Source organism: Xenopus laevis, chromosome 2L, assembly GCF_017654675.1.
Source record: "Xenopus laevis strain J_2021 chromosome 2L, Xenopus_laevis_v10.1, whole genome shotgun sequence".
In the NCBI taxonomy this organism is placed as follows: domain Eukaryota; kingdom Metazoa; phylum Chordata; class Amphibia; order Anura; family Pipidae; genus Xenopus; species Xenopus laevis.
Genome location: NC_054373.1, coordinates 29736234 through 29758442, shown reverse-complemented (window position 1 = coordinate 29758442; position 22209 = coordinate 29736234). Strand labels below are relative to the sequence as shown.

At 38.0% G+C, this 22209-nt stretch overlaps 1 protein-coding gene across 2 annotated transcripts in view; it reads left to right on the top strand.

The window, feature by feature from the left end:
• Window positions 1-22209, top strand: part of itgae.L (integrin subunit alpha E L homeolog) — a 55899-nt gene that overhangs the window by 379 nt on the left and 33311 nt on the right. The window contains exons 1-8 of one of the 2 annotated variants that reach the window (XM_041581647.1): window positions 204-494; window positions 7332-7449; window positions 9755-9870; window positions 11041-11108; window positions 16974-17091; window positions 19103-19174; window positions 20315-20398; window positions 21065-21186. In XM_041581647.1, the coding sequence (XP_041437581.1) occupies window positions 452-494; window positions 7332-7449; window positions 9755-9870; window positions 11041-11108; window positions 16974-17091; window positions 19103-19174; window positions 20315-20398; window positions 21065-21186 (741 nt within the window). In that variant the 5' untranslated portion in view covers window positions 204-451. Of the gene's footprint in view, window positions 1-203; window positions 495-7331; window positions 7450-9754; window positions 9871-11040; window positions 11109-16973; window positions 17092-19102; window positions 19175-20314; window positions 20399-21064; window positions 21187-22209 lie in introns of those variants that run through there. The other variant, XM_041581646.1, reaches the window with a different exon arrangement.

The following is a 22209-nucleotide window of genomic DNA, read 5'->3' as shown; positions in this document are numbered from 1 at the left end:
CTATCTATATATCCATCTATCATCTATCTATCTATTTATCTATCCAACTATTTATCATCTATCTGTCTGTCTGCCTGTGTGTCCACCCATCAGTCTATCTACTAGAAATCATTTTCTAGTAGACTGAACATATGAAGATTCAAATTACGGAAAGATCTGTTATACAGAAGACCCCAGCTCCCAATCATTCTGGATAATAGGTCCCATACTCAAACTCAGCTCTCTGTGTGTTTGAAGGGAGTAAAAGACACAAGTAAAAGATACATTACAATAAATATGATAAATAGTGGTGACAGCTGACTGAAAGTGGAACAACGATGACTGAGGTTTAAAGGAACCAGACAGATATTACTGCACAGTGTGAGACGTGGGGTGTGAGGACGCTCCCTTCAAACACACGAGAGCTGAGTTTGAGTTGTGTCTGCACTACCAGGTTGAATTAATTAACAGTATGAGGACTGGAATCCAAATACTCGCTTTCATCTTTATTAAAAGTAAGGTTTCCTTATAATATATTTTATTTTATAGTGATACTGATGAACTTTTTTTCATCACCAATATGTTTCATTCTTCATGTCTGATGGTCGCACTCATCCTGCACTGGGAGAATTTTGTTTTATTTTGTTTTAATTTGTGTTATTCTTTTATACAGGGATTCCTGTTTATCCTGGGTGATTGATTTACTAAAATCCTGTTTAGAAATGAAATGCTATACTGATTTTCTGTATATAAATGTATGTTGTATGTTTACACAATTATGCAGGGGCTTTATAGATAACTGTCTGACAAGCTGTTAAATCTTTAACTTGACTTCATATTTGCATTTTGTTTTATTAAGGGAAAGTGGGTGTGGCCTTCTGGTATTTCTATATTTTCCACGGCATTATTTGACGCTGCCGATAACATTTTTTCATTTTTAAATAAGGGATAAGTTATTTGCCATTGGTCTTGTTTTATATTTCTTAACACACATCAGGGTGATAGGTTCGGTCATTTTGCAGCCACCAGAAATTTTCTTTAAATATATTTTGTATTAATGTTTTTTTAATTATTATGACCACGTTGCTATTCATGCTCTCTTCTATTTATTTGCCAGACTTTTATTCAACCCCTGGTAGGGTAGGTGGAACCACAATTTATATATCAAACTGGAGCAAAAAAAGAATAAAAAATAAGGACCAGCTAGTGGTAGCACACCACTAAATGCTTTAAATGATAATTGTAAAGTTAACAAGCCCTGCAATATGTATATATTGTTATAATGTCACAGTTGTGATATCACATGGCCATATAAAGCAATAGAAAGCAAATACAAGTACTTCTAATCAAAGCCCGAATAGTCGCCAGGCTAATAAATCTCCGCAAATCTGTCCGTGTGCCCCTGCCCTAAGGGGGTTATTTACTAAAATACGAATTTTGTTAAAAAAAAACACAACCAAACGTCCATGTGATAAACGTGATAAAATTTAGCAAAAATTCAAATCACTCAAAATGTTCAGGCTTTTTTCCCGAATCGCTCGATTGTTTCAAGTTTTTGGCCAAAACCCCCAAAAAAGTCTGATTTTTGGCCGAAAACCCCAGAAGAACCTGATAACTTCAATTTTAGATAGGGGCCTCTCCCATTGACTTATACAGGACCTCGGCAGGTCTGAGATGGTGGATTTTCAGATTCAGGCTTTTTGCAGCATCGGGGTATAATAATTCACAATTTCCCCACTAAAAATGTGAGTTTTCTAGTAAAAAGAACTCCCATAACCCCCATAATCAAAAACAACAATGTTCCAGTGCATTATACTCTTTTAAATATAGAAAAAAATGTACTTTGAAAAAAAATTTGTGTTTCAGGTTGATTTGTTAAAAATGTTGTCAAAAACGCACGAATCGCCATCTGTTCCACTTCCTGCTGCCTCCTTTCCCAGGCTGTGCAGGGGAGCTGTTGGCACTCAGCACACTGCACTGTAGGAGAGGAACCAACCAGTAGCTTTGCTTACCTGAACTGAAGCCTTTCTTTTATTGTGTGACTACAGGGCTGTGAATAGTTGTCCCCCTCCTACTGTGCTTCTGGCAGGGACCATTAGGTGACCCTTCATTTGAAACATAGACAGTGACTATAGCAGATCTATAAGGAGCTCCAATAAAGGGACTGATTTTAAAGAAAATATACATTTTTAGTCCAATGTTAGACCAGCACCATATATTATTTATAATTGCCATAATTGCTTCATTATATTACACTTATCACAAATGGTGATATAGGACATACAATCGTTGTTGAGTGCTGGGAAAAATGCATTGAGCATGGAGCCAGATTTTCATAGATAAGGTTGGTCTCTCATTTGAGGATTCTTTAGTATTTTAGTGCAGCCACAGGCTGTGTAGAGTAGAAAATCAGAACTTAAATGAATGCATAATAGCTTCAAAACTGACAGTTGGTTCTTGAAACTGATGCATTGACTTAAAGGGGTTGTTCAACTTTGAGATAACTTTTAGTATGATGTAGAGAGTGATATTCTGAGACAATGTGCAATTGGTTTTAATTTTTATTATTTGTCTTTTTTTTAGCTTTTTATTCAGCAGCTCTCCAGTTTGCAATTTCAGCAGTCTGGTTGCTAGGGTCCAAATTCCATAGGAACCATGCATTAATTTGAATAAGAGACTGACATATGAATAGGCGAGGCCTGAATAGAAAGATGAGTAATGAAAAGTAGCAATAACAATACATTATAGCCTTACAGGGTATTTGTTTTTAGATAGGGTCAGTGACTCCCATTTGAAAGTTGGAAAGAGTAAGAAGAAGAAGGCAAATCATTTCAAAAAAACGAAGACCAATTGAAAAGTTGCTTAGAATTCTATAACATACTAAAAATGAATTTAAAGGTGAACCATCCCTTTAACTTGGCACCCCTAAGAAAAAGGTGATGAAAAATTGACCTAATGGGAGAATACAATATGTTTCTTAGAAATATGAATTAATGGTGAATTAATATTAACAACTTAATTTAACTACTTGCTAAAGCATTCGGCGCCAAATGGTGAAATGCCGTGAGCACATCTGTAACCCACGCCTCTCATTGTAGTTTCTCAGACTTCCTACACATTGAGAGCTCTATACGGCGGAAAGACTTTGCAGAAATAGGTCTGAGGATAGAGCAGGGGCTGCAACGTGCTGTGGGTAGTGTGGCTGGTGTGGTCTCATGCAAAGCTTCTTACAGGAACATATGATATATTTCTCTTGTATTCAGAGTGAAACTGTGTCCCAGACATGCACGCAAAAGCACAATTCCAAAGTTACATCTCAGTGGTCTCTGCTAACTTCTCTGCGAAGTCCTAGTATGTGCGCCAATATCTATGGTATTCAATAATGTGGTGTGTTTGTGTAACACCAGTGTCGGACTGGCCCACCGGGATACCAGGAAAAGTCCCGGTGGGCCAAGGTGTCAGTGGCCCCTCATGCTGCTATACATTTGGCTTATTTCATGGCTATTCCCAAATTCTATGAGAAAAAAGAGGCTAAATAGATGAAATAATAGATTATAGTATGTAAAGAAAACAGACTAGGAGAATAGAGGTTGAGTGAGGAGAGGAATAATAATAGTACTGAGAGTGGGCCCCAGGTCTAAGATTAATTGCTGGGCCCCTAGTCAAAGGTTTTTGGGTGGGCCCCTGGTGTCCCAGTCCAACACTGTGTAACACCCTTGATTACAGTACAGGATGTATGCAAAGGCTCGAGTTGTGTCAAAAGGGACACAATCTGTTTTTTTCCCACATAATTTGTTACAATGCATTGCAGTCAGATAATGCTGGGTGTTTAGCAGAAAATAAGGCATCATCCTTATCTAAATTACTAACTACAGGTATGGGACCTATTATCCAGAAAGCTTGGGACCCGGGGTCCGTAATTTGGATCTTCATACCTTAAGTCTACTATAAAATCATGTAAATGTTAAATAAATCCAATAGGCTGGTGTTGCTTCCAATAAGGATTAATTATATCTAAGTTTGAATCAAGTACAAGCTACTGTTTTATTATTACAAAGAAAAAGGAAATTGTTTTTAAAAATTTAGAGTATTTGGAAAAAATGGAGTCTATGGGAGATGGTCTTTCCGTAATTCTGGATAATGGATCCCATAACTGTATTACATTAAATCTTTTAAGGCATATACAGTTAAAGGGAAAGTAAAGTCTAAAAGAGAACAATCCTAGAAATGCTGTATTTTGTATACTAAACATAAATATGAACTTACTGCACCAGAAGCCTAATTAAACATATTATTTATGTTATCTTATTTGGCCGCAGGGGTCTGTTATCTTGTAACTTTGTTAAACATCTTAGCAAGACCAAGACTGTGCACATGCTCATTGTGGTCTGAGCTGCTGTTGGAAAGGTTAAGCTTAGGCATTTCTCGCAACATTTTGCAAATAGAAAGAGGGATAAAAAGATTTGTCGCGCATAGAGCGCCTAAAAATGTTGGCCCATTGTGTGGACACACCCCCTAATTACTATGTTCATTTTACAAAATGTGTCAGGTTATGAAAGTTTGAACACATTTCTGTGGTTTTTTATTATTATTATTTTTACAGTTTTGCTTAATGAAGGTGAATTGCCCTTTAAGCTGCAGATCTCAGTTTCCCCAAGAGAAAGTGATACAGCAAGATTGATTAATATTCAGAATATGCAGACTGCACTGTGTCTGTGGATACAAATATCTATGTGGTCACCATCTGCTCTACAGGGAAACAAACAAAGTGGGGGGTGCTCCCCCATGCTGTTTGAAAGTTTCCCTGCAGAGCAGTTAGGGACTGTTTTCTATCTGCAGCAGTCACGGCAAGTAAAACTAAGGGAGAATTTCACTGCATACAGTCAGGTTTCTTATAAAAATGGTACACATTTTTTATTAAAGTATATTGGAGATAGGTTTCTTCTTCATTAAAAAAAGTAAAAATGGGATTTTATTTTTTGCCTTTACATCCCCTTTAAACAAAGTAAGGGCATACTGCAGTAATATGCCTTTGTTACTCTTTCTGTTTGCCTTGGTCAGAAAATAGATAAACTAGTCAGATATTTGGCTTCTTGCCACAAGGGCCAGACATACGACTAAGACAAGAGTCAGAAGGGTCCATTTTGGGCATTTTGCCTGTCCCAAAAAAGACAGCAGGTAAATCACCCTCATATGTTGAAATTATGGAGATCAATCAAATATTGATCATGTGCAAGGTTGGACTGGGGCCCACCGGGGTTGCTGTCTTAGGGCCCCCCTCAGCCCCCTGGCCACAACCCACTTTCAGAACCCCTCCTCCGCTGGCACCTGTATTTTTGCCACGACTAGCCTAGAGAAGGGAGGTCGGCGGCAGGGGATGGTGGACTTGGACAGGGAGCAGGTCTAGGCCAGCATAGCCCAGCATATGCAAATAAGGGGCGGGGAGGGAAATTGCGTGACTTTTTATTCAAAAACAAGGAAGTAAAAAATGTTTCCCCTTGCCACCCCTAATTTGCATATGCAATTTGGTTCGGTATTCAGCCGAATCTTTAGCAAAGGATTCGGGGGTTTGGCCGAATCCAAAATAGTGGATTTGGTGCATCCCTAATATGTAGTAGAGCAAAAACCCAGCTATTTGTCTCTAGTGTGCTGACCCAGGACCATCAATAAATGAAGAAGCAGAATAAGATTATCACTCTGCGGTACCCCAGGCCAGTGCAGTTTTGTGAAAACTGGAGCACCAGCCTGGGGTATGTGGTAAGCTATTTTAATCACAGGGAGGATCCCATTATTTTGCTGGTCTCTGCTACAATCCCTCTATTTGCAGGGCTAAATCAAAGGGAGCAGAGGGGCTGATTCTGTCTGGTGTGGCAGTAGCCTAAAGAAGGGTCCTATTCAGTGATGTAACTATCCAAGTTGCAGGGTTTGCACCTGGCCCCCTCTGGAATTGTACAATAATAAATGCACCAAAAACTCTCCTGCCCTGCTGCCTGGGATAAGCTTTATTAACTATAAATCTAAACAGAACTCTCTCAGATTGACATGACGATCGAGCAATTGGCAATCGGCACATCATAACCCCGACCCTGATGTCATGGCCCGCTTCTCCATGTTACCCGCTCCACCCCATGATATCATTGCCCATGTGTAGTTGGAGACCATTTCTCTAAACCATAGTGATAAGTACATTCTGCTCACTGAGTCATTCAGGAGAACTAAATGATTCAGAAGAACGTTGATGACGTAAATATCAGCCTTTTACAGATCGAGAAGCTGTACACGTGCATTAAAGCAGAGTTAAAATGAAATCGTCTACAAAATGTGTAAGCAAATCAAGCAAACTAGAGACAGCTTCCACAAGTTTTTTCTATTCCCTCTGGATCAGCAAGAAATTTGGGATATTTTACGTGTATTTTAAGTAACTGGCCCTTAAAGTACTCTACACAAGGCTTGCACTCGTCAACCACACTTTCAGATAAGGTCAAGAAAGCACCACTCATGTACCATGGCACCTTCCAAAAATAGTGTCATGGTGCTTTATCCATTGTCCCCAAAAAAACCACTGGACACCATTTTGCTGGAGTGCTGTTCTGGATAGCTTTAGAGTGATCTTTAATTATTATAGTGTATTTATCAACTATACATTTCCTTTGGAATGGGATTATCTTCAGATCACTTCCAAGTAGTTTTCAAAAACCTAGCAAGCATAGAAATCTAAGTGTTAGTTCACACGAGGAGATTCGGGGAGATTTTGTGGCCTGTCGACTAATCGCCTCGTCTTCTGAGCCACAATCTCCCCGAACTGCCTCAGCGTGTTTTCCCATAGGCTACAATAAAAAGTCGCCTGCACTAATGCTCAAGCGGCAATGCGTTTTCCATAGTCGCCCGAAGTTGCCTCTATTTTCATGAAAAAATTGAAATGTCATGAAAAAGATTGAAAATGTTTTTACTCAATTCAAGTCAATCAGAGCAAAGTGATTCTCTGGCAGGATAATGTAGATGCAGATGTGTATAATAGATGCCAACTGAGATCTCTTATCCAGAAAAGCTCCGAAATATTGAAATTCCATTTTCTCTGTAATAATAAAACAGTATCTTGCATTGCATGTACAACTTGTATGAATCCATATTGGGGCAAAGCAATAATAAAGTTTATATGTTTTTTGAAGCCTTATGAGATGCTGGTCCAAAGTAAGGAAAGCTCCCTTATCTAGAAAATCTCAGGTCCCAACTACAATCTTCTTGTAAATATATATATTTGGCTTTTGAGAATTTCTCTAATATGGGTTAAAATTAAAAAGTACTGTTGGCATGGCAAATGTCTCACTTTTTGTCTTATCCTTGTTTTGCAGCAATTGTTGCTGTATCATGCTTTAATATCGACACTGCCGAAGTTCTGAGCTTCAAGAAGAATGAGAAGTCTCATTTTGGCCTAAAGGTGAAGCAGTATAGCGCTGGATCGGAAAGGGGGTAAGGGCATCTGTTAACATTCCCTCCACCCCATAATCATAAATCCTTTAATATAATTTGATCGTATTGTGCCCGTTAAGATCTCAGCAATGGCTTTGATTTCCTAAATGCCAAAATGAGTGATTCGAACTCGAATTTAACTTGATCTACTGCACCATTTTTTAATATGTGTTTTTTATATGACAGATAGGAAATGTTTTTTTAAAAGGTATTTATTTATTTCCAAGAGGTTTCCAAACATTTTGCATATACAAAGTCCACTTTAAAACCATATTATTGTACTTGGGATCTCCTGGAAAATGTTTTCATTTTCAACAATGGGATCCCCAACCTAAGAGAGGTGATTCAGAAAGAGGAAGAAAAGGAAGTAAGTAGATGAAGGGAATAAGGTATAGTGGGGGGTTACCTAGTTTAAGGCGACCTAGTTTAAGGCGATCATACGAGGCATCAAAAACATTGCCGCTAACCCTTTTTTCAAAGGAGAGGAATAAGCATAGTAAATAATAACCTCAATATGTTATTTTCTATCATAGATAGTTACTAGTACCTGAGGTACCCTTTATGAAACTAAATAGGTAAGTCTTGGACGGTAGTTTCAAGACAGTCCAGTGGTTGCTCCAGTATATTTGTAATCCTGCTTGTGTAGACTTATTTCATAGGATCCAGAGTGTCCAAATTTTGTTAAATTTCATGGGACAACTCCTTACAGGGTATATTTTTCCAATGCTGGTAATGTTACCAGACTTACCCAAAAATCATGGGTAGGAGAGGACTCATCTTTCCATTTAATGCCAGATAGGAAATGTTATTCAGTTCAGGCCACAGTTCAAAGGCTCATTCAGAAAAAAAATTCTGAGAAATCATAGGATCATCATGTCAATAAACAATGGCCAGATGGGCCATTAACACATTTCTAGCCATAAAGTGGTTGGCAAAAATCAACCTCTCTCTTCACTAAGCTGCAGCCTTTGAGCAGCTCATTATCAGAGGGCTTCTCGGTGGACAGGTAATTTGTTTCATTAACTTCTTCTCTGTTTGGTAAAACCAGAAAGTAACAGGAATTTCTAAAATGAAACTGGTTTCATTTTCTTGTTTAGTGCCAGAAATAACAGCAACCATTAAACAATGGGCAAAGAAGTAGCGATACATCGATGAGGATCAATTGAAAACTCACAGTTATGTCCCATGTGGCCCCTTTAAAGTCACTGACTAACTCAGAGTTAGAGAGCTGAAAAGCAGGAAGTAGTGTTCTGGCTATTATGTTAGACATCCAGTCACTCCAGCCTTTGTACATTACATTTTTTGCCTAACTATATTAGAAACATTTTTATTTTATCTATTTATCCAGTTTTTTTTCTTTTTACACTGACCTGTTTCTTTAAATGCCACAAAGAAACCCAGACCAATGGGAGAATTTATGAAACCCAAAACCCTTCTACGTTCCTTCCAAAAAATCACTTCAATTCTCAAATTTTCTATACACATCACCCAGGGCCGGATTTACATAGTGGGCACCCCTAGGCCCACTGCTGTTCGTCGCCCCTGTCCCCTCCCCTTTATTCATGCAAATTTTCATCATCTGGATCGGAGCAATGGGGATTGGTGCATGGGAAATTTAAAAAAATTATTGTATCCCCAGTGTTTTTGAACCAATGTGGGTGTGGTTGGGCAGCATGCCGCCGCCCTAAAATCCTGCCGCCATAGACCCGGGCCTAGGTGGCCTTTGCATATATCCGGGCCTGCACATCACACAGTAAATCCCACTGACCAACATGAAATGGTTAAAGAAGGAAGAGCAGTAAAGTAAACACCATATAAAGTGCCTGTGGCTGAGTTGCCATTTCCTGCTGACTCATTGCTTCCTAGTAGATCACTGCAACTTTATTATCGTCTGCATCTTCTGTCTGATGGTGTGAAAATCTGGTAGTGTGAAATAAAATGGCTTGTGACCATTTATGTACTGAGTATTTCCCTTTTTTTATTTTATAACAAGTCCTACATATTTTTCTCTATGTAATATAGATTTATTTCACTGCACTGAAATTCAAAATAATTTGCACTCCATATGGAGCACAAAGACCCCCAGCAGTTAAGAATAGTACAGGGTGCAAGTGTGCATACAACATGCTCATTTGTGCCTGTATTTTGGACTTTGCACACAGCCATACACTTTGTATGCATTTGCACAGCATTCATATTACTAACTAGCATTCTACATTATCAACTATTTCCTATTCATCATATATAGATGCATAATAATCCTACCCAGTTAATGCCCACTTTATATTTTTCTCTCCTAATATAGAGTGTACGTGACCTCGCCTCTAGAAGAGACTGAAGGTAGAAAAGCTGGAGGAGTTTTTAAATGTCCCATCGATTTCAATAACAAAATCAAATGCACACAGATCGATCTAGATCCAGGTAAAGTATAGAGCTGCATGCAAATGCATAAAAACACAAAATAATGTTAAATAGTTGTTAAGGTGCTTGTAAATGTAATCAACTTTTCAGAACATAGCAAAACATTTTAGAGCCATTCATAAAGATCTTCTCCTGGGTCTGGGATCTGGGTTATTATATGAACAGATCTTTGCCAGTAATGATATTGGATGCACTACATCACTGGCCTAATAATATTGTTGGCTGATGGCATTGTGTAATGGGCCTAATCAGTATCTGAAAAAGTCCAGATAGAACAAGACTGTTTTGGGTAACATACGGCCCAATGAATTGTTGACACAATCAAAAGGGGCTTATTATGGCTCCATGACTTGTTAACTTCTAGCTTCCTTATTGGAGAGTTTGCTTTTAGGTTTCTAGGTTTGCCTTTATTTTTCCATATACATATGAGGAAAGTCCATTCAAGCTGCCCAGAAAAATATCTCGTAAAATCTGGCATCTGGTGGTCAAATTATTCAAAAAAAATAGCAGAGGGCTTCTTTGTCTTTACCAAGAAATATTGTTGGAACAATGCACATTCCATTTATAGATGTCTCTTGTTTTACACAATGTCAAACAGACAGTTGTCTTTAAAACCCATACTTTAAAGGTGAAGGAACAGCTACAACTAAGTAAGCTTTATTAGAATGGTCTATATAAATACACAAGTAAACCCTCAAAGTAGTGCTGCTCTGAGTCCTCTGTCAAAAGAAATTTCTTTCCTTCTATTGTGTACACATGGGCTTCTCCATCAGACTTCCTGTTTTCAGCATAAACCTCCAGGGCTAGGGCATGCTCAGTTTGCTCCTCTCTCCCTCTCCCTTTTCCCCCACCCACCCACCCTCCGTGCTGTAATCTGAGCTCAGAGCTATGAGTGAACAGGGAGAGACTCAGGCAGGAAGTGATGTCACACCAATCTAATATGGCAGCTGCTATCCTAAACAAACAGAGAGCTTCTAGAGCTGCTTACTCAGGCATGGTAAAGCATTCTACAGAATAAATATAGTGTTATAGCTTGCACTATTGTGGCTAATCTATTGGCAATAAACTGCTTCGGAAGCTTTCCTTCTCCTTTAACAAGGTTTCTTTAACAAGCCACAATATTTAGTTTATTATTGCTTCCATGTATAATGATATTGCTTTACTTGATAGGAGAGGGCCAGCTGCCTGGAACAGCCTACCCAATCGTAACTCTTGCTCAAAATATGGACACTATGGTGGTAAGTTACACCAGCAACAAAATCTCAGGGGTGTGTTTCATTATTAGCAAATTTACATATTTTTACAGTCATATGAACTGTTATCCAGAATGGGTTTTTCCAGATAAGGGGTCGTTCTGTAATTTGGATCTCCATGCCTTTAGTCTATTAAAAAATCATTAAACATTAAATAAGCCCAATAGGATTATTTTGCCTCCAATAAGGATTCATAATATCTCATGTAAAAGGTACTGTTTGATTATTACAGAGAAAAAGGAAATCATTTTAAAAAATTAGAATTATTTCCTTAAAATGTAGACTATGGGAGATGTACCATATATTAAGCTGTAACATATGACATTCACATTTGACATATGACAACCTGTTACAGCTTGATGTATGTTATTATGCATTGGACTCCAGGGTATGGAGTTCACAGATTTTTTGAGAACAGTATCACACAAGATTGGGAAGTAATTTTATGAGTCTATGGGAAATGGCCGTCCTGTAATTCTGAGCTTTCTGGATAACGGGTCTCTGGATAAGGGATCCCATACCTATATTGAGCTATCTATTTTATATGGCTAAACCTGTCATCTTAATATCTTTATTTCTTTTCTCTGGAAAGAAATATTATGGAATAAGTGCAATGCTGACTCCAGGTCTTGCAACATCATGCAAACCAATGTTTGCTTCCACACAACATTCCAACCCAACTAGAACTGGAGCAAAGAATTCTGTTGCTTCAGTGTTACTGTATTGTTACTCTCCGAGAATCCTCCTAACAGCTAGACAGTAGTATGACAAGCAATATTATTATATTAAAATTAGAGATGCACCAAATCCACTATTTTCGTGAAGGATTCGGCAGAATATCGAACCAAATCCAAATCCTAATTTGCATATGCAAATTAGGGATGGGAAGGGGAAACATTTTTTACTTCCTTGTTTTGTGACAAAAAGTCATGTGATTTCCCTCCTTGACCCTTTGCATATGCAAATTAGGATTCAGATTCGGTTCAGCCGGGCAGAAGTATTGGCCGAATCCGAAACCTTTTGAAAAAGGCAGAATCCTGGCCGAATCCCAAACCAAATTCTGGATTCGGTGCATCTTTAATTACAATATATTATATATTACTGTAAGCCAGGGTACTGTTGATCAGCAACATCAGTACCCAATTTCATTAATGCTTTTTGTGGAAGTAAATCCCACCAACACTGTTCCAACATTAACCCACATAAATTTGCTTATATTTCCACGGTTCACCTTGATGACTTGCCCAGCCCAGAAACCTTTCCCACTACTATTTTCTTTTATATACATTTATTGATTGCATTTGCACAAAACTTTAGTCTTCACAATAAAGGACTTTCATGTGCATTTATAAGACCCGAGCGTGTGGTCTACTGAATGTATTTGTATGAAATGTAAAAATGTGACTTCACTAGAGCAGAAGAATTAAAACACAAAACAGACCCTGGTAGGTAATTTCATGCTATAAATGTAGAACACTAATGTTACCACAATCTACGTCAGGGAAGCTACAAGATTAAAAAACGAGCACAACAGCGTATCTGCAAGATGGAAAAACCACTGCTTGTTTAACAGGTGCAATGTAACATTTTGCGAAACACCACTTCGTTAGGCATACAAACCATATCAAGGCAACAAATTAGACAAAACGAGATTAAAATGTTATCACAGAAATAATCATCCACTTTTCTTGTCTTTCCTTTGGTATTTTACAAGTGTATTTATCTAAACTCACATTTCAGTAAATCTGCAGCAAAATAGATTTCACAAGTTAATTAGAAAAAAACTTAAAAAGTCCAAAAAACAGTCCCTCTAGTGATTTTAAAGTTGTTCAGAAGCAGCATTTTTGTAATGTAATGCAAAGTAGCCTCAATGTCTCAGTCAATACATAAATATGTATAACCCTAGAAAGAAGGATTTATTTATAATAATTTATTACTTATATAATATATTACTTATATAATTATATTATTTATATAATGTATTAATAATTAATATAATAATTTATTACCTGTCCCTGGTATCATTCAGATCTGTAAATTGAAGAGGGGAGAATTATAACTTTAAAAACACCAACATATTATAATAAGCAGGACATATTCAATTTCTCATTTAAATATCAACTTTATTTGAAATCCAATACCATACCTTTCTCATACATTCTACTTGTATCTTGCCTTTGAGCCATCTGTTCCAATATATGCCATCCATCCTTCTTTCCTTCCTTCCTTCCTTCCTTCCTTCCTTCCTTCCTTTCAGGTTTATAGTTCTAAATGTTAGATAGGGATGCACCGAATCCAAGATTCGGTTTGGGATTCGACCAGGATTCGGCCTTTTTCAGCAGGATTCTGATTTGGCTGAATCCTTCTGCCTGGCCGAACCGAATCCTAATTTGCTTATGCATGGAAATTGGAGGGAGGGAAATTGTTTGACTTTTTGTCACAAAACAAGGAAGTAAAAAAATGTTTTCCCCTTCCCACCCCTAATTTGTATATGTAAATTAGGATTCCGATTCGTGTTAGGTATTCAGCCGAATCTTTCTCAAAGGATTCGGGGGTTCGGCCGAATCCAAAATCGTGGATTCGGTGCATCCCTAATGTTAGATTTACAATCATTTAAACAAGCTCTCATTACTTTACTCCTCTAGCCCTGCATAGGCCACACAACAGGGGCACCTGTTAATAAGTAATAAGTTACGGTTACACTTGCCTTTAATAGGCAACTTAGAACTTTTCTATGGATGTATAACATAGTCCTCAGGGATGATGTCATTACACTGACTGCAATTACAACACCGATAGGTTGTATCATGTCTGTCTGCTGCCATTCAACTGCCACGGAACCATTGGTCCTAGAATCCACATGTAGTTCAACAACATTATTACCCTTCCCTGACTCTTTTTAGGTTTATTTATCAAAGTGTGAAGTTAGAGATCGCCACATTACACAAAGTGAAATTTCGTCACTCTCCATTCATTTCTATGGGACTTTAAAAGGCATATTTATCAAAGGATGAACTTTTACTTTCACCCATTGATAAATAAAAAAAAATCCCTTAGAAATGAATGGAGAGTGGCGGAATTTCACTCACTTGTGGACTGTGGCAATCTTTAACTTCACTCTTTGATAAATATGCAGTTACAACTGTGAAATCTGTTCCTAAACCCTATGACAAAAAAAACGGTGTAGGGTTCCCCTCACTTTGGTGCCAAAGACAAAAACAGAATAAGTTCAGTGACACTTAGTGGTAAATAGTGGTAAAGCATAGAAAGCACTGGTGTTAGTTACAGTTAGTGCAGGTGTTAAGCACAGCAGGGAGATTGCCTTGTGGTTTCTAATCTTTGTATCTAGTAGGTATTCTAGGAAACATTTGTTATAAGCTCCCAGGTGAAGGTTTGCTGTAGAAGAACCTTGTGTATCCCCGATACCTTGCTTATAATTATATTGTAGCACAGGAAGGACTGCAGCCCTTGGATTAGGTTAGTAGGGGAGTAGGGTGGATCTGAGGCAGGCCAGAGGCGGAAAAATAGGGATTACAAATTTACCGGCTAATACATAGGCCAGTGAAATACCGGCCAGGTGGCAACCCTAAATATCGCCCTGCCTTTGGTGGGCATATTGAGTTAAGATCCGCTCATTTGACGAGGAATCACCATGGAATGAATCAATTAGGACTAACCAGACCTGGAATGACCACATAGTTGTCCAAAAACATATTTTAGCTTTGTTGTAATTCTCTTTCATATGTAGCACTGGAGAACTGCAGAAGATAGCTTTTATCTATAATTATGATGGGGCAACAGCCACTTTGTAACTCTGCTTTATTATTTAAACGAAAGGGGTTTATGTATCATGCTGTGTAAAAAGTGGAGTGAAACATTACTGGTGATGAAAATAAATTTGTACATTTTCAAGCAAGGTGGACACATTTGGTGGGAGCTGCAATCAAACACATACATCGGATACATCGCCGATTGGACTTTTTTTGCTTTTTAACGGTGATGTTGCTCATAGCAGCCAATCAGATACTTGCTTTTGTTTTCTAACTGTTGAAATCTAATTGCTGATTGGTTGTTCTGGGCAACATGAACGGAAATGCTTCACACCACACACCATTATAAATAGCCCCTTTAATCCAAAGGGTTTTTTTTTAACACTGGTTACATTATAACTATTGGCATGAAATAGTAGTGGTTCACCTTCAAGTTAACTTTTAGTATGTTATAGAATGGTCTTTATTGTTTATTTTTTATAGTTTTTTAATTATTTGCCTTCTTCTTCTGACTCTTCCCATCTTTCAAATGAGGGTCACTGACCCCATCTAAAAAAGTATAATAATAAAAATATATATTATAATGATAATGCTCTGTAAGGCTACACATTTGTTGTAATTGCTACTTTTTATTACTCATCTTTCTATTCAGGCCTCTCCTATTCATATTCTTTTTCAAATCAGTGCATGGTTGTTAGGGTAATTTGGACCCTAGCAACCAGATTGCTGAAATTGCAAACTGGAGAGCTGCTGAATAAAAAGCTAAATAACCCAAAAACCACCAATAATAAAAAATGAAAACCAATTGCAAAATGCCTTAGAATATCACTTATACTAAAAGTTAACTCAAAGGTGAACAACCCCTTTAACATTACAGTTTATATTGCCTTAAAGGAAGAGTTGTAGCCAGAAGGGTTGGAATACAATGGTTCCTGTGCTCTCAGGCCTCAACCACATAGATAGAGTCTGATCTAATAATTCTCAATATGATTTCTGATCCAGCAAAAGGTGCACAGCATAGATTTCACCAACCAGGGGTCACAAGAGCTCCAAGAGTACAATATTTTGTTCCTTACCAACCATAGCATTGGTGAATGAGCCGTTACAACTTTTCATCTTTCTGTTTCTTCTACAGCATTATCCCTCTAAAACAACAGCTATTTATGGGTCAGATCAATTCAACAACATGCTGCCACCTAGTGTGTAAGACAAGATATATTTTCCACAAAATATAAACAATGCCAGTTATAAACCATGATTTCTACAGGGGCATGTGCATATTGTTGCTGTAGGCAATGCTTGACCATATAACCTTTAGAAACTGTAATGAACTGATGAATGTATAAAACAAGTTAGATCTATCCTGTATCCATAGCTGTATCCATAGCTAGGATGTTGCTAAGTTCAGCAGTAGTATTTTGAAACACCAAGTAAAGTACATAAGATTATAATGTAAGTAGAATCAACAAACTAATAAACTAAAGATTGGTCTGTGCCGCCCCCAAGTATAAATAAGTGTGCGTTAGGGCGATACTTCGTCAAGAACTCAATGTTCTCTATCTGACAAAAGTCCAGCCATGAAGACCAAACCTTGATGAATTTATTAGAGCGTCCACTCTGGGTGTATATAAGCTTATGAACAGGAAGGTCATTAATCCCTATCTATATCTTGATGGTAGTGACCCATAATTTTTGCTGTAGATGCAAAAATACGAGTCTAGCATATCAATTACAGGTATGGGACCCAATATCCAGAATGCTTGGGACCTGGGGTTTTCCTGATAACAGATCTTTTCATAATTTGGATTTTCTAGACTACTAGAAAATCATGTAAACATTAAATAAACCCAATAGGCTGGTTTTGCTTCCAATAAGGATTAATTATATCTTACCTGGGATCAAGTACAAGGAACTCTTTTATTATTTCAGGAAAAAAGGAAATCATTTTTAAAAATTTTAAAGATTATTTGGATAAAATGGAGTCTATGGGATTTGGCCTTTCCATAATTTGAAGCTTTCTGGATAAAAGTTTTCAGGATAACAGATCCTATAACTGTACTTATATTTCATTTTATTGTAGGCCTGCCAGCAACGAAAGGGACGACAACACAGAAGCACAACAGAAGAACTAAATGGCGTATGTTTCCTGTTCGAAAAAGGCAGTCACACACAGACATTCACCAATATTACAAAAAATGGTAATTTTGTTAATCCTCTCCTTTATTATATATATATATATATATATATATATATGTTGTGACAAGCTGGCTCTCTGTACAAGGAATTTTGTGGGAAATTAGCAGTGGTATAAGGCAGTAAGCAGAGGATCAGGAGTGTAAAGACAGGGACGTCGGGTCTTCAGGCAAAAACACAGGTTTATTCAGGCAAAACGTAAATGGAACACAGTTGATTAGTGTTTTAACAGCATGCATTCAAACTTTTCCCCACTCTGGGATTCTCACCATACAGGGTGGCTTCCACACTCTGGAATATTTAGGCTTCTCACTAAGCCCTTCTGACTTTCCCCTCCTGGGACACAAATTCACCTGCTTCTGGCCTGTCTCACATTCTGGCAGCAGTTCAATCACTTTAGACATCTCCTTCTGCACCTTGCACTGGCAGGCAGCACCCCAGCCCCTCTAGGAGTTCCTCATGCAGACAGGTAACCTCTCTTGTTCTGTGCCCTTCTCCGAGAGACCTTCCTAACACAACTATAATTAAATACTTTTCCACAGGACAGCCTTCCTGTGGAAAGTGAGCTCCAACATGTAAACTGGACCTCTGGAATGGATTGTCTGGATTGCCTGTTCCTTCCAGAACACTATGGGGCAAATTCACTTAAGGATGAAGCGCCTAATGCTAGCGTTTATTCGCTAGCGTAGCGCATTTTCGTTAATTCGCTGATTCACTAACGGACGCAGGCGTAAATTCGCTAGTGTTACTTCGCACCCTTATGCCTGGCGAATTTGCTCAACAGACGTAACTACGCAAATTCACTGACGCACGCATTTTTCTGAACGCTACCTTTTACGCCAGACTTCCTTCGCCACCTCAGACCAGGCGAAGTGCAATAGAGTAGATAGGGATTGCTTCAAAAAAAGTTAAAATTATTTCTAAGTCCCAAAAAACGCTCGCGTTTTGTCTTTTTTTTATGGGTGATAGGCTGAAAAAGTTCGAAAATGTTTTTGGGGCTACCCTCCTTCCCCCCTACATTTCCTAACTCATGGCACCTTAACTATACAGTGCGCACATGTGTTGGGCAAAATAAAAATTTTATTTGCTGTTTTGAAGGTTTCCCAGGCTTGTGTAGTGATGCTACATATTCCTCCATTGTAACTTCAATTTGCTTGGCGAATTAACGCTAGTGCAACTTCGCAACCTTACGCTTCCCCTGAGCGCAACTTCGGATTTTAGTGAATTTGCGTAGCGCTGGCGAAAATACGCCTGGCGAAGTGCGGCAAAGCGGACGCTGGCGCAACTACGAATCATGAATTTGCCCCTATAGCTTCCAGGGCCAGACACCAATATCCTTTAAACTGAAAAAACATTCTCTGTTTCGTAACATCTCCTATGCAGCATTCATCTCCTATTGGGGAGAAATTAAAGGCAAAACTCAGCTTTTTACACATTTCTTCATTTTGGTCATTCTACCACAATGTATGTATGTATGTATCGAATCCACTATTTTGGATTCGGCCGAATCCCCGAATACATCTTGGAAGATTTGGCCAAATCCGAATCCTAATTTGCATATGCAAATTAGGAGCAGGGAAGGAATAAGTGGAAAAAATTGGTTTACTTCCTTGTTTTGTAACAAAGAGTCACGTGAAATCCAGCCCTCCCCATAATTTGCATATGCAAATTCTGATTTGGTTCGGCCAGGCACAAGGATTCGGCCGAATCCTGCTGAAAAAGGCCAAATCTTGGCCGAATCCCGAACCGAATCCTGGATTTGGTGCATCACTAATATATATATATATATAACGTGGAGGAGCATTCACCAAACAGCATGCCTGGGTGCAGGTAAAAAGTGTACAAAGAAACAAATAAGTACTGCACTGAACAGGCTCGGTTAAAGTAACTGTTAAACAAACTAGAGAATTCCAACGTTTCAATCACATGCATATAATCGTTTGATGTGTATATGTAAATATATAAACACATGAATATCCCAATGCATATTCCTTTAACAATTACTTTTATCTGCAGCACAAATGTCTTTGCTGGAGAAGAATACAAATAACAATAATAATGTTGGAAGAGTTGAGCCTTTAATAAATGGTAAGTTGTGTTTGGAAAGGTTGAATGGAAGAGGAATAAACTGCCGACCCTTCTGTCTTAGATGCAAATTACATATATATTTTGTGTTTTAAATGGCTCTTACCAGACATCAGTACTAAGATTGCAATAGTTCTAGACAGTAATGTTTATAAATAAAATTTCATTCCAATGGTAATTTTGAAACATATGTTAATATGGCAGCAGGAATGTAGTCAAAAATAGACTGGGAGAAAGAAATGGAAAGAAAAAGAGAGGTAGGAATGTAAACCAGGGGGTTGTTTTGGACTAGTCTACTTCCTTTGGATTTCCATCCTTTGGTCAGGGTCCCCCTAACAAGGTTGCAGAAAAACATTTAATAGTCATTCACCAATAATTCCATGAATGTATACTGCTGCAAGTAAATTATTTACCCCAAATGTCACCCAAATTGTCCGTGAAGTGGTGCTTTTAAACACCTGAGGGGGGCCATCTGCAGTGTTTGGGAACCACTGCAACTGACATAGAAAGAAAGAATAAGTCCAAGTAGAAAAGTAAAGAAAATCAAAAAAGAATAACACAGATCAATGATGTAATTTAGACTTTAGCCAAGTATAGTTTTTATACAAAGAGTCTCCTCAGCAAGAAAATATGGTAAGATCAAAGTGAATAATTGCTTAAATCATTTTACAGGCAACTTTAATACCAACCACATTCTCTGCATGACTTCTTTTTTAAAAGCACTGGACACAAGTGTGAGTATTCTATGGGGCACAAAATAGTGCAAACTCGAGTTCAGCATCTTGCTGCAATTAGTACCACCCAGCACAAGATGCACAAGGGAGACCTGTCCTCATTGGTAGGCCTTCATTTGCACAACTAAAGGACATGAAAGTTAAGGGGCAGTTAGGGGCCAGGATGCCAATGTACATAGTGCTGTTGAATGCAGGCAACTCTGTATTCATCTAGATATTCCATTCCATTCAAGGACCTTCAACCACAAGCAATGACAGTGGAGCAGATTCCAAAGTGCACAAAGTGTGGTAGCTTGCATTTGTTTTTGCAAGTGAATGAATGAATGAACTAACATATAAACTAGTGCTTGAACATCTTGAAACTCAAATAATATTCACTAACAATTTTTATCTTTTCTGCCCTCAAAAGATATAATCTATGCAAAATCCCCAAAAAGTGCCCTGGGAAACGCAAACAATAACAACAATAACAACAATTTGCAAGACGATGGCGGTAGGTGAACATTAATTCCTTGCTATGCAAAACCGAAAAGCATTGCCTTATCCAGCAGCAAGTTTGCAGATGTGCAGTTTGTATCTCCAGAAACAATAACTAATGATAAATCTGAAGGGAATTTCAAAAAAGATTGTTTTTTATTCCAGGGTGTTATTTTATGATCATGTATTGTTATTATTAATGAATATTTATGAAGACAGCCTGAGACTTGCACATGTGCGGTTCAGTAAATGTGGAAATTCTGGGGAGACTTGGGAAGTACATGCAAGATAGTGACAAACTGATCTTTAGAAATTCCCTTGGCTGGCATAAAGTTAACCATTGAACTCACTGGGAGGTGCCTTAAATATTGCCACCCTCCCCACTGAATTCAGCTTTCCTTGTGCTTTACAAGCATGTACAGAAAAGAATTGCCTAGTTGCACTTTCAAAAAGTTAGCATTATTTCTAGAAAGAACATTTGAACAGTATTTTAAAAATATCTGTTGTTTGTTATGGAGGACTTTTGAGGGTAGTTGATAACTCTGTCTCCACTAAACTATAGTTTATAACTATAAACTATAGTACCGTGGATGGGATTTTGTAAATGCATGTGTGCCATTTGCCAATATGTGTCCCCTGATGCAAATGACATGTATTTTGTATTTTAACTGGCTCTTAACAGACACAGGTACTGAGATTGCAATAGTTCTAGATGGATCTGGGAGCATATCAAAAGAAGATTTCCAAAAGGCAAAGGATTTTATTTCTAACATGATTACAATGTTCTGGGAGAAGTGTTTGGAGGTAAATGTTTTTTCTGTTTGTTTCAAGTTAACATTCATTTTGCTTTGGTTAATGAATCTGTTATTTTTTATTGGCATCAATTTAATAGAATTTAGTGTTGCCTATTCCCATTGTCAGGGCAAAACAAGGACATGTGGTCCACCATCAGCCCTACCATCCACAATTACTTGTGAATAAAAGACCCCAACATTTTAATCAGCTCTACCATATCTAGAAAGCCATCATTGTGGTAGTGTCCCAACTAAAGTAGGTATGAGAAGCTTTATTGTCTCTTTTTCACCATTGTTAGGGTCTGCAGCTTGCCTTCTTTCTCTGTTTGGTGTAGCAGCCACAGAATAAGGTGGCTGTTCAAAAACCACATGGCACAAATTATTGATTGTAAACCCTGACTGGGATGGGGGACCCTGTCTTATTACCCACAGAGCCTGCAGAACAGGTTGAAATACAGTTTAAATAACACCATGAGATAAAAGGCCCTAAGGGCCAGATTAACTTCAGTAAGAAAAAGTTCTCTCATGATTTATCACGTGAAAACTCATGGACAAGATTCAACTCAACGAGAAAATACCTTTCTCCAACTTTTCTCCAAATTGAGTTCCATTTTTTCCCATAGACTTCAATAGAGTTTTCATGTGATAAACCATGAGATAAGTTTTTCTGAATTGAATTGCATCACAAATTGAATCTTGTCCATGAGTTTTCACGTGATAAAAATTTTCTCACTGAATTCTGGCCCAATATTTAAAATTTTTCTGTGTAGGCTTTTGCAAGCAGTTCATGAATATAAAGCTCTATTAAAGGAGAAGGAATGTTGTCTTGCACTTGGGGGTGGCAAATGTTAAGCAGTAGAATGCCGAACTTAAACTAAAAAGTTGGCTATTGTGTTGTACTGCGCATGCCGCCCCTGGAAATTTGAAGAAAAAAGAAGCCGGAAGAGGATCGCTCCATGGTGCTCGCTGGGGTTTGGCTGAACATCGCAGAGAGCTGATTGCAGCATACTGCAATAAGACAACTGATCTTTAT